The sequence below is a fragment of the Saccostrea cucullata genome, unplaced genomic scaffold (genome assembly GCF_032062105.1).
Source record: "Saccostrea cucullata isolate Sc308-1 unplaced genomic scaffold, CSIRO_AGI_Scuc_v1 ctg8520, whole genome shotgun sequence".
NCBI lineage: Eukaryota > Metazoa > Mollusca > Bivalvia > Ostreida > Ostreidae > Saccostrea > Saccostrea cuccullata.
The window spans coordinates 1-17,131 of record NW_026926230.1 but is presented as its reverse complement, the minus strand read 5'-3'; the positions used below and the strand labels follow the sequence as shown (position 1 = coordinate 17,131).

Here is a 17,131-nt window from a genome sequence, read left to right as displayed (position 1 = left end):
AAGTTTTTCAAAGTGTCAAAGTTTTTGATAAAGTTTTTCAAAGTATTAGATTTTTCGATAAAGTTTTTCAAAGTTTCAAAATTTTCGATAAAGTTTCTCAAAGTGTCAAAGTTTTTGATAAAGTTTTTGAAAGTTTCAAAGTTTTGGATAAAGTTTTTAAATTTAGAGAAACTTATGTTTAATTTTATTTTTTTCTGACTAAACGTTTACAAATTTTCTAACCAATTGCCATCGTTTCGACCGAGTAATCGGTTATTCGGTTACAAATTGCCATCCATAATATATTCATACAGAAATTTATGAGCTCTTTCCTGCTTTCGTGTCAAATGGTTTGAAATTTTCTTCAGCATATCAACCAAATGAGGTCTTAGCTTCTTAGATTTGCTTGACGTATTCTCCTCTTTTGACTCAACAACTCTAACTTCACTTAGTTGTTCAATAACCGTACCAGGGTAAATGACTTTGGATTCCTCGCCAACATTAAGCAAACGGACTGGTACCATCTCCTGTGGTAAGACCAGTGTTCTGGCTGTTATGTAGTCTTCTCTTGGCATACCAGATACAAGTGGTTCTACCAAACATGTATACCTTGGAAGATGTTTGCAGTCCTTCAAGACTTGTCCCTGCGTGATGATATCACTCCTAGGAGTATGCTGATTATCTTTGTTGTGGTTATTCTGTTGCAGCCTATGTAGCCCTCTACAAACATTGGTATTATCTTATCTTTTATGTGAAGCACCTTTTGACTCATGTCCATCGTACATGCATTTGACAGTAGAAAGTCAATCCCTAGTATTCCACCTGCCTAAATCTTCGCAATGACAGCAGTAGTGTGCTCTATCACAATATTAAGTTTTAGGTCCGTCTTACCCTTGACAGAGAGAGAGCTCACTTCCATTGGCAGCTAAAATACTATGGTTAACATTCTGCAGCTTTGGCCTGATGTTCTCTGCAATTTTCTCGTACATTGCTGAGCAAAACAACATCAGTGTTGCCCCTGTGTCAACCAGGAATTTAACCTGTACACCTTGCACAAAGATGTCTATGTACATGCCTGCTTCATCTAAGGAAGATCCAACTCCAATTGATCCATTAGGACAGCCTGTCGTCTGTTTACTTTGTACTGGCCTGCCTAATTCCTTTTTCTCTTTTGAATGCTTGTGTTCACTTTCACAGGGTCGTCTGTTAAGCTTGGGGCAATTGCGTTTTATGTGGCCTTCCTTGTTACATTCATAACAACGCAATGGTTTGCCTCTTGGTTGTTTGTAATAAGTTTTACTGAACGACTGATTCAGCTTCAGCTTTTGAATTTCGTCGGTTATCGTATTCATGTCGGCCTCCATGGACTTCATTGATGTCTCAAGACTGTTCTGGCTAACCTCACTGGATGAGTGTTCTGTTGCCGATACTAGTAAATGGCCTTTTGCTTCTAGGTTTCTGCTTTCTGCTTGATTATAAGCCTCGAGTTCAACGGCCCCGTGGGGATCCGGGTTAGAGTAGGTCCTCAGTACCCCTTGCTTGTCGCAAAAGGCGACTAAATGGGGCAGTCCTTCGGATGAGACCGTATAAACCGAGGCCCCGTGTCACTGCAGGTGTGGCACGATAAAGATCCCTCCCTGCTCAAAGGCCGTAAGTGCCGAGCATAGACCTAAATTTGCAGCCCTTCACCGGCAATGGTGACGTCTCCATATCAGTGAAATATTCTGGAGAGGGACGATAAACAGTATACAGTCAATCAATCGAGTTCAACGACTAGCCGGTTGGGTTCATTCAGGTTTTGAGGACGAGATTGTTTGATGCGGATCCTCATCTCTCAATCTACCAAGGCATTTATGAATGCATCTTTGGCCAGAGTTTCTCGAACTTCAACAGGTGCTAATGCGTAGGCCAGATTAGTCGTCTAATAACTCTGGTATTGACTCAGATGCTCTTTGTCTTCGTTCTTTTAGCTGAACACGATACAGATCTGTTTGGTTTTGAGGGGAGAACCTCTCCTCAAGGAAGCTGACCAGTGTCTTATCGGCTGACCAGTATCGCTTGGCAAGTCACCTAACACTGACTGCGCTTAGCCACGCAGAGATACAGCTAAGTATAGACCTTTTTCATACTCTGTCCAGCCATTTACAACAGCGCAATCCTCAAAATGCCATTTGTAGTCAAGCCAGGAACTGGTTCCGTCAGACGTGGCTGGCTTGATTATATGGCCTGTCTTGGTATTGTCTGTCCCTCTTGACTGCCTCTGTGGTTTTGGCGTGTCAAATATATGCCCCGTCACAACGTCGTCAACCCTAGCACGTGGTGTGTAGCTTGCTTTGCTTTCAACTGGAAATCTAACTCTAGGCCGTGCGCCGTACTCGTCAAATGACACATCTCCTGACAAACCGACCGGTTGTTTATCAGGCACTTGGCTTGCTGCATTTGTCTGACCACCATCGCTGGTTGGCGTTCTCATCCTTTCTAAGAGCGTCTCCATCCGCCCTATAGTTTCTGACACCTTCTTATGTGAATCCATAGTCAACAAAATCCCAACGCTTGCCACCAAATAATGTAACGTGCAACGCGGCCGAGCTTGGTGTTTGGTGATATGTCTTGTATCATCAGGCGTTACACTCATGCAGGTTCGTTAACCTGTTAACTCAGATTTTTGTTGACGAAATCAAATACATACAATTATAAAACAATAATACTACATAATCGGTTTCTTCTTGATTGGACAACCACTAACTGTGATCAACGGGTATCTCCCGCAAGCAAATTTCTTCTTGGTACTGTCACTTCAAAAGTACTGCCTCTTGGCACTTCCACCACCTTTATCTGTGGTTTGCCATCTCTCTGTATATTCAAGTGACTGCCTTATTCAGGTCTTACACTTTTGGTTATCACTAAACTTTTAACTGTCTACTCGCCGCAACTATCTGCCTTGTTCAGGCCTTACAACAATGTTTGAGAAAAAACGAGCCAAGGTTTGTCTATTTCGTCATATGACAAGTCTCAAATGCACTCTAATACGATCTGTATTATTCCAGTGCAGTCCCAGTACGTTGGCAGTTTCAAACTACTTAAATTAATAATTTGTGGTGTTTGAAAATTAACCAAAACTAAACGATGAAAATCAACTTCCGTTTCAATATCAACCTTTAACTGCTGATTATTATAACCTAAAATAAAGTTTCTCGTCATACCGGCACCTGTTGTTTTACGAATTATTATGTAACATAAATCTAGTCGTTTGACAGGTCTTTCTTTTATAGAAAATACGGACATCTTTTTGTATCGGTCACTCCGTGTCCATGCCATGTGTTCTTTGTTTATGATTAGGGTGTCGCTCTCAGTGTACTGCATACTTTTCCCTTGTCAAAACCTTTATCTCTAAAGCGTTTGAAAGACTCTCTTACAGGTGGTTCCAGGTAATTCGTCAATACACAAACTACACAAAACCGGAAGCAAAAGCATTTTTTCTCTATATACGTCACAAGTCACATGGTGTGGAGGACCCTTAAGTTAATCAGTATTCCTGCTAAAATATCGACAACATCCAAGTAATTTTATGTCTCCGAACACAAACCTTTTTAATTCATTTCTGTATTTTCCAATATATTAGAGCAAATTAGCAGATATAAATTACTTGCGCGTTTTTCCCCGTTTCCAAAAATAGCGGTCTGACTTTTATCGTAGCAAACGCCAACACCTTCATTTTAAATCATATCACGAATAATTCGCATATTTTCACATCTTCGTTACCTATTTTTCAATGTGTTGTAGTTGTATAATACATTTTGATAAATTCAGAATAATTCACAACTCATAAATATACGTTTTACAAGCACTTAGCAACCGGGGGGGATGCTTTTCTCAAGCATAACCTTTACTATTAAAATGTTAATTGAAAGGCTGGTTGCCCCCCCCCCCCCTCCAATTGTGGATAAAGTAAAGAGATATAACGGTAATGTACGAGGACCGTTCAAAAATTACGCGGACTGTGCTATTATTTACTCTTACAGACGTCATATAGTTATGAAATTTCACAGAAATATGTACCTTAAAGATTCAAATAAATTTTGGGCAAACTTTCTGTAATTAAAAAAAATTCTACTAAAATTATCGGTATGTTGATATCGCTGATGGAGAGGTACGGAGCACGACAAAAATTTTGAAGCAAAAGTATGCGGAATCCAAAATTTAACCCATTAATCTTCTATAATTCGCGATATTTTCGACAATTTTCTCAAATGTATCTTTAAATTGTTCTTTCATTATGCATTTAGATTTCTGACGTAATATTTGAAGTACTAACAGAAATATAATGATTTTTCTCTGATGCGATTCCCGTGAAAAGGAGTGTAAAAATGACGTCTTTCTGAATTGACGGCGCACCACACTTTTGTTAAATTATGTGTAATGCTCGAGATATCGCCAAAATAGATCCAAAATATGCACAATAAAACATGTAGTAAACTAGGGCTAATTGTAACGGGAACCGTTACAGATGTTCCCCAAACGCTCCTCAACTCCCTTTTGGTGCCTTATTCCCTGTAAGCTTCATTAAATAAGACGAACTCTATGCCTTTTAGACTATAACAAGGTTTTCCCAGAAGTATATTCAGTATATTCAAATTTATGCATTGCACGCATGGGCGTTTGAATGCATGTACGTAATGACCATATCATCTTGTGTACACTATTTATATACTAGAAATTACAGCGTTTTATCCAAAAGTATTAAAAAATACGTTTTAGTCTAGTGTATTTGTAATTTTACTCATTTCACGTGCACACACGTGCATGCATGTGCATGTCGACTGTATCTTCTTGTAGGAGTCTGTTATGTTTGTCTATGTTCTAAATCCCATCCTGTTTGGTTGAAAAACGAGGAAGTTATAGCCATTTTAAGTTTAAGCCAATCAGATTGCAGCGCACGTGTATGCGCATGTTTTCACGACAACTGTTATATATCATATTGTAGGACATCCTAATGCATGATTATGTTTAAAATTTTAAAGCATTTCATCAAAAATTAAAAAAAGATATTGCGATTTTTGTTTCAGCGAATCAGAGCAAAGCACACGTGCATGCACGACCATACCTCCTTGTGGGAGTCCATTATGTTTGTCTATGTTCTAAATCCCATACTGTTTCGTTGAAAAACAAGGGAGTTATAGCCATTTAAAGTTTAAGCCAATCAGATTGCAGCACAGGTGCATGCGCGTGTTTACATGACAATTGTTATATATCATATTGTAGTACTTCCTAAAGTATGCCTATATTTTAAATTTCATAGCATTTCGTCAAAAAACAGAAAAGATATTGAGATTTTTGTTGCAGCCAATCAAAGCGAAGCGCACGTGCATGCGCGTGAGTTCGTGCTAATTTGACAGTGTCACATTATCTACACTATTAATATATCCTTATTAAATGAGTTTTAAAATATTTCATCAAAAAATGTTAAAGTTATGGCTATATAAAGTATATCCGTCATTTCACGCGCCCGCACGTGCATGCGTATGCGCGCAAAATAACCTTCGTGTTGCACACCTACACTACACACCTATTAACCCTAAAAAGGTTTTAGCTCAGTTGGGTGAACAGTTTCTGAGAACACTCGCGGACAAAAAAGTACCGGAGAACAAAGAAGAAAAAAAAGAATAATAATAATAATAATAATAATAATAATAATAAGAAACCGAGTAAAAACAATATGTTCCCAAACTCCGTTTGGGGAACATAACTAGGGTATTCGTGACATTCGTCCACAAAAAGCAAATTGAAGTTTTAGACCGTTGGACCTCTGAAAAAAGGCTATACGGGAGGACGGGAAGAAGATTATCGACGGAAACTTTATCCGGACTGTAAAGAACGTGATTGAGAGTCACCAATATCACACTATATCTCATAAATACCTGCAGTTTTGGGTTAAAAAAATATTCTTTACTTGTTTAATAGATTTTAAGCTTGACAAGAAATGCTGTTTGGATGTTGAGTAGATAAGGTAACTCAAACTGTACAGGTACTCTTGGGAAAATGTTGAGAAAATGAAAGCTCAATAACATATTTTTATAAGGCCTGTGACGTCCAAGATTTTGCTGCTCCATGACTTAATGATATGTCCTGAAAAATCAATCAAAATTGATACCAATTTACAACATTTTGATATGAAATTTTGAAGACCATATAAGTAAGGATTCTTTTATATTCTGTGTGACATTTTGCCCGATTATGTCGTCAAATATTTTTTCTGTGCAACAAGTCCGCGTAATTTTTGAACGGCCCTCGTAGTAATTATATGTAGAAAAATTAATATTGAAAGATGTTTTTGTTGAACATGTGGAGAAATGGTGTTTATTCTGCTCATTTATATATTCGCCATATTGGAGCTATAATGTTGGTAGATTCCATATATTAAAAAACTTACAAAAATTGCAAATTTTTATAAATTAACTATTTGGGATAAAGTTTGTCCGGCGAATTTTTGGTTTTTCTTTATATCTTTTACCGGAAATAACAATAATGTTGATATTAAACAGAGACATATAACCTCATTTATCCTGCAACTATCCCTTGCATTGACCTAATAAAGGTAACCTAATAAACCAAAGCTTTATCCGGTCACTGCCCTAATAAAGCCTCGTGCATGTATTCCGACGTTCTAAAAGCATTGTGACGTCACGTATACTGCAATGTTTACGCCATGGCGTCATAGTTTCAACTGCAGAGATGTGCCTAAATCTGTCGGAAATAGCTTGTTTTGGACGTTCAAATGTAAAATTTTGTTGCAGGATAAACAAAATACATGATAACTGTCTTGAAATATAAGCGATATTTGGGCTCGGGTCGAAAACGTAAGAGGGCTCGGCAAGCCTCGCCCTCTATCACGTTTTCTTACCCTCGCGTTTATATTTCAAGACAGTAGCCATGTATTTTATATGAATAAATTGCACACCATTTCTCAATATGAAAAAAAGTCCCCCCCCCCCCCCAACGAAATAGGATTTTCGTGTTTTGGAAAGAGGTCGGTTCACTTTATGCATAAAATGGCAATGTAGATGTTCCAATTGATTAATCAACACTTGATTTTCCATTTGAAGCATTAAAATAAAATAGAGACTTAATGCTTTCATGTCCTATTCAAAATTTTCTCCTAAAAGTCCAGGTCTTGGAGAACTGGCTTTATGAAATTGCAATGTTCTTAAATTTTTAGGTAAACAGGTATAATTGAGTGCTTTCAGTGAAGAAAAATAATAATTTATATGAGCGCACTTTCTAATCTAAAAAATAAAGCATGTCTTTGAATCCTCAGAAACAGTTCTATCATTTCCTAGTTGCATATTTTAGATCAGAGGTTGTGCTCTATATTAAATGGCTTTAAAAATTGGCCGATTTTTGTGAATATGACAAAATTGCCGCATTTCGTGACGTCATAATGCATTGACTAGCCAGAATATAACGTCATTTTTGATAGATACGCAGTCACCAAAGATCTAATTAAGTGATATTTCGATGCATTGTCAACTAAAACTATGCAGTTTAGTTTTTCAGAAATTCACAGGGCCAAATAAGGCGAAAGTGAATCTTGTTCTTTCCTTTTTTTCTTTTGCATGTCAACTTTTTTTCAGGTAATTAAAAATATTTTTTCACTTGCTGCCCCCCCCTCCCCCATTTCAAAAACGATGCTACATCACTGTTTTATACGACGTTTTATGTGACGAAGCGCTAATTAGACCCAATATAGCTGGTTCTCTAGGGCTGCTCTGTCTCATCGCTGATACCTTGTAAAAAGATTTTAATTATCTTTATATTGTCAAGATAACACAATCATGAAGAAACTTTTTATGTCCCTACAACTCACTATAATATGAAACAATCAACTTTTATAACTTGCATGAAAGTAAGTTTTAAGCAATTTGTAAATAAATTGATCTACTTTAATCAATCTTTTACCTATAAGTGGTCACTAATAAAAATAAGATAGAAAAGTTAGATAATTGATCTTTACCTGGGACTGAGTTTCTGTGTTTCTCTGGTTGGCAGCCAGATTCAGACAGGCGGAGTGCATACTTCTGGAAGCACGGGTCACGTCATTCCTCACGTGGGACAAATCGCGCTCCGTTGCCGTCTTGAGATCTCCAAAAGCTCGACGGAAGGCCACGACTTGTCGCCACAGAGCCAGAAGTCGACCATGCTCTGCACTGAAGTATTCATTGTAGGACTGAAAAAAACCCATAGCATATACATTTCAGATAAAAAAAAGCATATTTTTTTTTATCTACAAAGTCTTTATTTAAGAAATACAAGAGATCCATTAATGACCTGTGTAACGTGCCCGAGGTATGAGGCTTTTTATAATTGATCAAACCTCCAATTAAGGAGATATATTTTATTGTAACCAATATATATGGTATTTCCTGGTAATTTGTTAATTAGTAATCCTGGTTGATTTGGTAAGATAAATCCCTGTGTTGGTCAGTAAAATATTGCATTGCAGAGGCAAACAAGAGCACAACATAAGATAATTAAAGTTTCAGCAATAATTTAATGAAGGAATAACTGTAATACAGATGACTGGATAACCAAATAAACAATGGTGATGTAATACATTTGGTCAGATTGGACGTCACATATTATGATTTGGTCATGCTATTATGATTTGGTAACGTTATTATGATTTGGTAAAATGATGACTGTTGATCTTCCGTAATGAATCAATTTGGTCAAATGTAAACAATGGTAAAACTTCGTAGAGACTGTTAAATTCCTTAATAAATCTATTTGGTCAATATAATCTATAGTAAAAACTCCCCAACCGTTAGTTATATGAGTATTTACGTACAATTTCTATGAAAGTTGTTGCGCAGACGTTCTGCAGAGTCAAACTGAAACCTCAGCGTCCGTGGCGACGCTTATATAGGGTAAACTACCGGACATGCGCAGTGCGCTTTACCTAACCAAAAAGGAAAGTATAGACCAAAATGGCAGACGATACTAACAACATCGCCGAAGTGGGACAAACCATGAAAAATACGAACGATGTGACGCCGAATCGTAAAACAAATACAAAGTAATAAACAATGAAGGTAAGTTGCATAAAAATGTACAATACAAGTTGCGTATAAGTTAACAATTATAAAATAATGACGTTCGAGGACGAAGTACAATAACCTAAACCCCCCTTGTAAATCACAGGTGCTTGAGGACAGGACCCCCCCCCCCAGTATAGACCCCCGGGCCTGTTAGACTTTTTTCACATAAATTATATATGGATGACACATTTGTGATATAATCTATCCTATCAATTCAGTAAATTTGCTTAAACTTACATTTTATAAAAATATCTACCCTCTCTATATTTAGAACATAACCTACTTATTCAGCCAATCAAATGCTTCCATTTCTCTCGAAGAATTGATTCTTCATGGTGAAGAATTCTTCTATTTCTGAAAAATTCAACGGTGTCTGATTGGTTCACTTGACAGTTATATGGGTGTGTCTTCATTGGTCTTTGTTCAGCACACAAAAAGAAACTATTCAAAACCCACGTGCTGTTTACAATCGTGATATCTAAACTTTCTAGGCCTTGCTACATTTTTTTCCCACTGTAATCTTTTGTCGCCTTTTTGAATATCATTTTTTTCACATTTCGGTACATACAGAAAATACAACCATGGCCATGTATATCAGAGACGAACCTTGTCTTTGAAAACAGATTTAATCACAATTTTCATCAAATTTTATTTGATATTAGACAGCCATACACACTCCTGCTGACTATGGCCTTGTCATCTTAACACAATCGTTTTTCAAAAATGTAGATATTACGATTCTTGTTACATGGGTATTCATAAGCGTCAGAACCGGGGGTGGGGTGGGGTGGGGCTTAGCCCCCTACTTTTATTGCAAATATATACATAAAATATAGGCATTGAAAATTAGGGTTTTGGTTTTTTTGTTGGTTTAGTCCCCCCCTCTCTACTTTCAATTTGCTTCCGACGCCTATGGTATTCATTAGTTCAGTAAATTTAAAATCTTCACCATACCATTTCCCCAGTAAATCAATTTGAGGTATTTCATATAATCCCGTGCTAACCTGAATGGGTTGGGAGTCCATTCTGAAACCGCGTGTGTTCGATATTGATTGCGTGCTCGATATGTACAACGAGTGGTAAAGTTGAGCCTTATATATGACACAGACGTGGGAGGAGTTTATTTTTAATCCATGCATTTGATTGGCTGAGGTTCTGTTCTAAGTCAGTAAGATCATATGAAGAGAAATCTTCGTCACGAAGAATGGGCTTCGCTCCGCCAATTCTTAATGACGAAAATTTCTCTTCGTATGATCTTACTATTACATAAATTTTATATAGAGAATGTAGGGTAGATTTAATAGAACGTTTGTTTTAGGTAATTTTTCGATTTGCTGGTATAGATCTTATCACAAATATGGCAATGAAAGATTTTTTTATGAGAAAAAAATCGAAAAAGCCCAGGGGTGTATATCGAAGGGGGGGGGGTGTCCTGTCCTCAAGCACCTGTGTTGTAAATTAGAATCTTCCGAATCGCCATGACCAAAAAGAAAACAACGTGATCGACAGACACACATGAAAAACGGTATTTACGATCATTTTACAACCTGAACTGTAAGTTTAATGAAATAAACATTCATAATAAATACTGTTTCAATCATAAGAGTCTATAATTTTACGTATCAGTCCATATTTCCTCCGTGGTAAACTTGGTCATTTACCAAACATGAAAGTGTAGGATTTACCAAACATGAAATAATAGGAAGTACCAAACATCGTTTTATAGTACACTTGGTAATGTTTACAGTTCAAATATAATTGCTGTAAGAGAAATCATGTACAAATAATGTTTACAAATAATTATACACATATGTAGAGAGTGGGGGGGGGGTCTCAAAGCACAAATATTTCACATTATCCCCTCCTTTGAAAAATTGTTCGTCCTCGAACAAAAATGTTAAAACAAGTAATATTTGTATGCTATGGTATAATAAACAATTAATATAATGAAATATCAATTATTGAATATAGATTTATAACATGAAATAATACAATTTTTCTTTTTACACAGAAGACACAGAATCAGTAATGTTTGCAGTGATGACCCACTCAGATGAATTTAAGATACAGTCAAAGGTAATTGTATGAATTATCACACAGTTATATTTGTATACATATATCATAAAATATTGGAACTAAAACATGATCCATTACAAAAATGGTCATCATTTCTATCAATAAAATAAATATTTTCAAAAATCCATCCCCTTCCCAAAGCATACTCAAAGTTGCTTATAATTCTAACTAATACCCTTATTAATATTAAAGTCTTTATACCTATTCCATATAGTCTCACAGTCCATAAATCAGCATCATCATCATGAAAGAAAAAAGTTTCGCATCACACAGAATTCCTGTTTCCCTTAACTTCCACAAGTTAGAGTATAAATTGGCGGTTGCCGCGTCTGATTGACATCTCTGGCGATCAAATCAAATTAGTCTATTAATCAGGTTAATATATCTGGAATGCCTGTAACAAGGAGTTGATGATCTGTTTTAATACTGTTCATAATTATGTGATCTCTAATTGTAGGTGGTTACCCAAGATGTAGGGTAAAGTGTCACTTGACAGCTAGAACATTATGGCATGCAGGCAGGAGTCTTGGTTTGCATTTATCCTTCCTGGGCTGATCAAACTGCATGTGGACTTGTATCAAACTTTTTCAAACAACCATGGATTAGTGCGGTATATTCTTAAGTGCACTCACAGAAAGGTAAACAGGTCTGGTAAAAGTAATATAATCATATGTGATGTCCAATCAGTCAGTTGACTATTGTTAATTCATGATAATTCTGAATGTTCGTAGAAAATTTTACAGTTTTCCATAAAACTCTTTGAGAAGATTGAGGTGTACTGCTTAATCGCTATCATGTTGTACTGTATCCTGTACTCTAGGTCACTAAGTTGATTTTTTTTTAAGCTGATGGTATGATGTCACTCCAATGTTTTAGTAAATTTTGGGTAGATGCCAATCTTTTGCTTTTTATTACAAAGCCAATGGCTCTGTCTTGAAGGAAACTTGTTTTGCATTATGATCATAATGAATCGACGTATCTGTCTGTAATTAGCTTTAAGCATTTTCAATTATTGTAAATGTTGAATAATGAAATTTTAAATCTGTTGTAGGTGGACAACCAAATGAACAATCCACAGGCAGTTCTGGTTCCCTGCTCAGCATCATTAAACTTGAACTGGTGTCTATGCTCTCTTAAATTGAAGATCTGTATGCCAGTAGTTATACAAATGGTAAGTATTATATCCCAGTCTTTCCAAATAATTGACATATATATTGTAAGTATAGCTGTGAGTGTCCTGTTCAGATGTTCGATAGACCAGTCACTCTCAGGGTGAAGGGATGCTGCTATTGTTTTATCAATTATGAGAATTTCACATCTCTTGAAACAATTTAAAATTGTGTGCCTTGGTCAGTATGTACTTGACGATGAATACCAAATCTATAAATAAACTCACCGAGAAATACTCTTGCTAACTGCTTTTGCTTCAATATTTGGAATTGCAAAAGCCTCAGTCCATCTATTAAAATAGTTGACAATGACTAATATATATGACTTTCCTCTAGGAGTTCTGTTCAATGGACCTACAATATCCAGAGCAACCCTTTTCAGCGGAGCACCAACAATATATTTTTTCATTGGAGCCTTCGGAATATGGGTTGGTGGATTGCTTGATGGACAGGGTTGACATTCTAGACAAAATTGTTTTGTTTCCAACCCAGTAAAACCTCTGTCTGACTTAGGTTAAAGTTCTGTTCACTCCTAAGTGTCCATCTGTAGGGTCACTATGCAACATCGTTAGGACCTGAGGTATATATTTTTCAGGTAAAATCATTTGTTATGTGACATATTGGTTTTAGCATTAAACCATTTTCTGTACAAAATATTGTCTTGAATAACAAGTATGTCCCACTGGGACCAGTAAGACTTGATTTGTAAACTTTCTTGAGAAATATCCTCCCACCCTGGTCTTGGAATATTTTTCCTCTTCCAAGTATATAATTCTTACACTCAATCTGTACTTCTTTTGCTGAACTTCCAAATCAAATATTATAACAATTAAAGTAAATCTTGATTATCTACAAAACAAAAATATCAGATTCTTGAAAATTCTGACCAGTTGTAGGTGTAAATCTGATCATCCTGACTGCGATGCTTTGAAGTTTTTCTTCATGACCATAGTTTATTTTCTTTTTAACACAATGTGTGCACTCAGCATATGCACGACTTTACAACCCATCAGCATTTCCATGCTGGGAATCTACTCTATGATGAATATAGAAATCATGTGTTGATAAAATTTGTAGCCTCTTGACCTTCCCAATCTGGGTTTTTGTATTTAAGGACCAATCTCAGTGCATCATAGTCAGTGCGAATGAGAAACTTTTTGCCATTTAGGTAAATGGTCAAAATTTTTGACTGACTCATTTATTCCAAGTAATGCTCTTTTGATAACACAGTACATGTAGTTTATTTCACTACACATAGTGACTTGCTTAAATAAGCAATGACATTATCTCTTTAACTTTCCACATGTTTGTAACAAAAATGCTTCAATATGCCAATTGCACTGGCATATGTATTTTCAAAATGAAATTATTCTCATCCAGAAATGGGTATCCTTAAATAAGGGAGGTAACAAGGCAATTTTTATACTGAAATTGCATATCTGCAGTCAGATGACCAAAAAACTTTTTTTTTTTTCTTTTTCCATTTTTCTTTTTCTTTTTTTTTAAATACCAGATGACCTCCGTAATGATTTTTTTTTCAGTCTGTTGCTTTTTTCAATCTTTGATAAAATGATATTTGATGCCACATCAGTTTTTCACCATTGTCTCAAATTTAAATATTGAACTTGATTTTTGATTTGTCATTTTGTATATTTTCAGCTTTTTGAGAGAAGAATGACGCAGCTTGTCATCCCTTGAAAGTGGGGTAGCAACATGCACCACTTGCATTCCTACCCTTCCATGTTTCTGAAATATTATGTGCTTCCTACTATTTTGGAAGGCTTCAAATTCAAGAGCGAGTTGGACAGCATCTTCAACAAATCTTGATTTACCTTGGACAGTCCATTCAATTTCATATTTATTCAGTGAATCAATAAAACAGTCACGAGCCAACTGTTCTCGGACTTCAGAGGATGCATCTGGATAAGCAAATCTAACCAACTTTTTAATTCATTATAGAGGTCAGTGAGATATTGACATCTCTTTTTCTCAATCAATTCTTTATTTGTGCTCTGTACAAAGTTTTGTATTTGAACCTCTATGATAGAGTTTGAACTATATAGTTATAAATCTTTTGTATATATATATATATTCAGTAACAATGACCATGAGCACTTGTGGTGCCCCCATAAACTTGTTGCAAGCTGAATCGCTTTAACTTTGTTGTTCCCATCATTAAGTTATAATATAATACAATTCTAAATTGAAATTGAAGGTATAAATAATCTCTCCAACTGCTCTTCTCTTCAAATGTTGCAGATTTCATCAGATCCTTAGCAATCATCTCACCAACACACTCAGCAGTACGCGCTCGACCCTGAGGGCTGTGAGATGGAGACTGAGCCATTCCCTGGGCTGCAGGTTGGGTGGACCATGACCATGCGTCCATGGCCGAATGTGAACATACGCCTTCCATAGGCGGCTTATCCATGCAGGACTCTTGAGCGGACTTACCTGCCGTCTCACCTGATGGGATCCTAGAATAATTATTCTTCTCCGAACATACCTGACCATTTATGACAGTATTGAACTTAGGCCTATGAGAAAAACATGATTTCATCTGACATAATGAAATGTCAGGACCAAAGGAAGCAACCTCAACTAAATTATCAGTAGTCCCAAGTTCGTATGAACGGGCACGTCTATTAGTAGTACCCAGACCACCCGAGAGTATCCTATTGTTAACTGACGGTGGGCCCTGGTCGTCAGAAAACGATACAAGTGAATTCCATACGGAATCGCATCTCCGTGGCCCTTTAGTACCAATTATGTTTTCCAAAATGTTCACCCTTTCCACCAACGTAGTACTCAGCTCGCTGATCTGACCTCAAAATGAATGCTCTTCAGGCATTCCTACAAAGAATTACTATAATTTGTACAGACTCCAGACATCAATGTTCTGGAACACTGTGTAGATTCAGATTGCTCATTTCTCTCAAATGTGTTATATTTTACATTAAATCAATAAATGGTACTTCTCCATTAGGAGTGGCATCAAATTTTTTTTTTAACCAGACTTGTTTCATTACTTTGGCCATCTGGGAGTTGAGTCTGAAGAACGTCCGCTAAGACTGCTGTGCCCTCACCTGCCCCTGACTAACCAACACAGAATTTATTAAGTAACATCATTTGGTCATCATCTTCTGTTGTTTCCATGTCAAAAAAACATATGACATCAAAATAGTGTAATCAAAGGATTCTCTGGTAATGAAATGATCAAGGATTTTCATCCCACCGCTGCCACCAAATTTCTGTAACGTGCCCGAGGTATGAGGCTTTTTATAATTGATCAAACCTCCAATTAAGGAGATATATTTCATTGTAACCAATATATATATGGTATTTCCTGGTAATTTGTTAATTAGTAATCCTGGTTGATTTGGTAAGATAAATCCCTGTGTTGGTCAGTAAAATATTGCATTGCAGAGGCAAACAAGAGCACAACATAAGATAATTAAAGTTTCAGCAATGATTTAATGAAGGAATAACTGTAATACAGATGACTGGATAACCAAATAAACAATGGTGATGTAATACATTTGGTCAGATTGGACGTCACATATTATGATTTGATCATGCTATTATGATTTGGTAACGTTATTATGATTTGGTAAAATGATGACTGTTGATCTTCCGTAATGAATCAATTTGGTCAAATGTAAACAATGGTAATTAAAAACTTCGTAGAGACTGTTAAATTCCTTAATAAATCTATTTGGTCAATATAATCTATAGTAAAAACTCCCCAACCGTTAGTTATATGAGTATTTACGTACAATTTCTATGAAAGTTGTTGCGCAGACGTTCTGCAGAGTCAAACTGAAACCTCAGCGTCCGTGGCGACGCTTATATAGGGTAAACTACCGGACATGCGCAGTGCGCTTTACCTAACCAAAAAGGAAAGTATAGACCAAAATGGCAGACGATACTAACAACATCGCCGAAGTGGGACAAACCATGAAAAATACGAACGATGTGACGCCGAATCGTAAAACAAATACAAAGTAATAAACAATGAAGGTAAGTTGCATAAAAATGTACAATACAAGTTGCGTATAAGTTAACAATTATAAAATAATGACGTTCGAGGACGAAGTACAATAACCTAAACCCCCCTTGTAAATTAGAATCTTCCGAATCGCCATGACCAAAAAGAAAACAACGTGATCGACACACATGAAAAACGGTATTTACGATCATTTTACAACCTGAACTGTAAGTTAAATGAAATAAACATTCATAATAAATACTGTTTCAATCATAAGAGTCTATAATTTTACGTATCAGTCCATATTTCCTCCGTGGTAAACTTGGTCATTTACCAAACATGAAAGTGTAGGATTTACCAAACATGAAGTAATAGGAAGTACCAAACATCGTTTTATAGTACACTTGGTAATGTTTACAGTTCAAATATAATTGCTGTAAGAGAAATCATGTACAAATAATGTTTACAAATAATTATACACATATGTAGAGAGTGGGGGGGGGGGGTTCTCAAAGCACAAATATTTCACAACCTCGTTGACGTGTTAACGCTAACCTGTTCCTCTTCACACCATTCCCTCTCTTTGATGTCCAGCTCCTCCCTGGCAGCCTGCCAATCCTGGGTCAGCTTGTGGATGTCAGAGGTCAAGGACTGATTAGCAGCGGTGGCCTGGTCTAGCTGCTCTCTGAGCATAGCGTTCACATGGGCCAAACTGGCACTCCTGGAATACAAAATCAATAAATACATGCAAAAACATGGTCAATCATAATGAAACATGTTCACCCTTAGCATGGTAAATTTCTTTCTAGATTTCATTTATTTAT

General features: G+C 36.4%; 1 protein-coding gene and 1 long non-coding RNA gene across 3 annotated transcripts; one reads left to right on the top strand and one right to left on the bottom strand.

Annotated features, from left to right (window-relative positions):
* Window positions 1–2,730: 2,730 nt before the first annotated feature.
* LOC134271178 (rootletin-like) lies at window positions 2,731–17,028 on the bottom strand (the record flags this gene model as incomplete). Its single annotated transcript, XM_062753426.1, has 3 exons — window positions 2,731–2,832; window positions 7,991–8,203; window positions 16,863–17,028. Coding segments are annotated over 3 exons (481 nt in total), but the record flags the coding sequence as incomplete, so codon positions are not given.
* LOC134271179 (uncharacterized) lies at window positions 10,541–11,783 on the top strand. 2 transcript variants are annotated; one of them, XR_009992972.1, is made up of 3 exons: window positions 10,541–10,599; window positions 11,086–11,150; window positions 11,608–11,783. It is a non-coding gene; the product is annotated as an uncharacterized LOC134271179 (long non-coding RNA). The 2 variants fall into 2 exon arrangements; XR_009992973.1 differs by having other exon boundaries at window positions 10,559–10,628.
* Window positions 17,029–17,131: the final 103 nt, after the last annotated feature.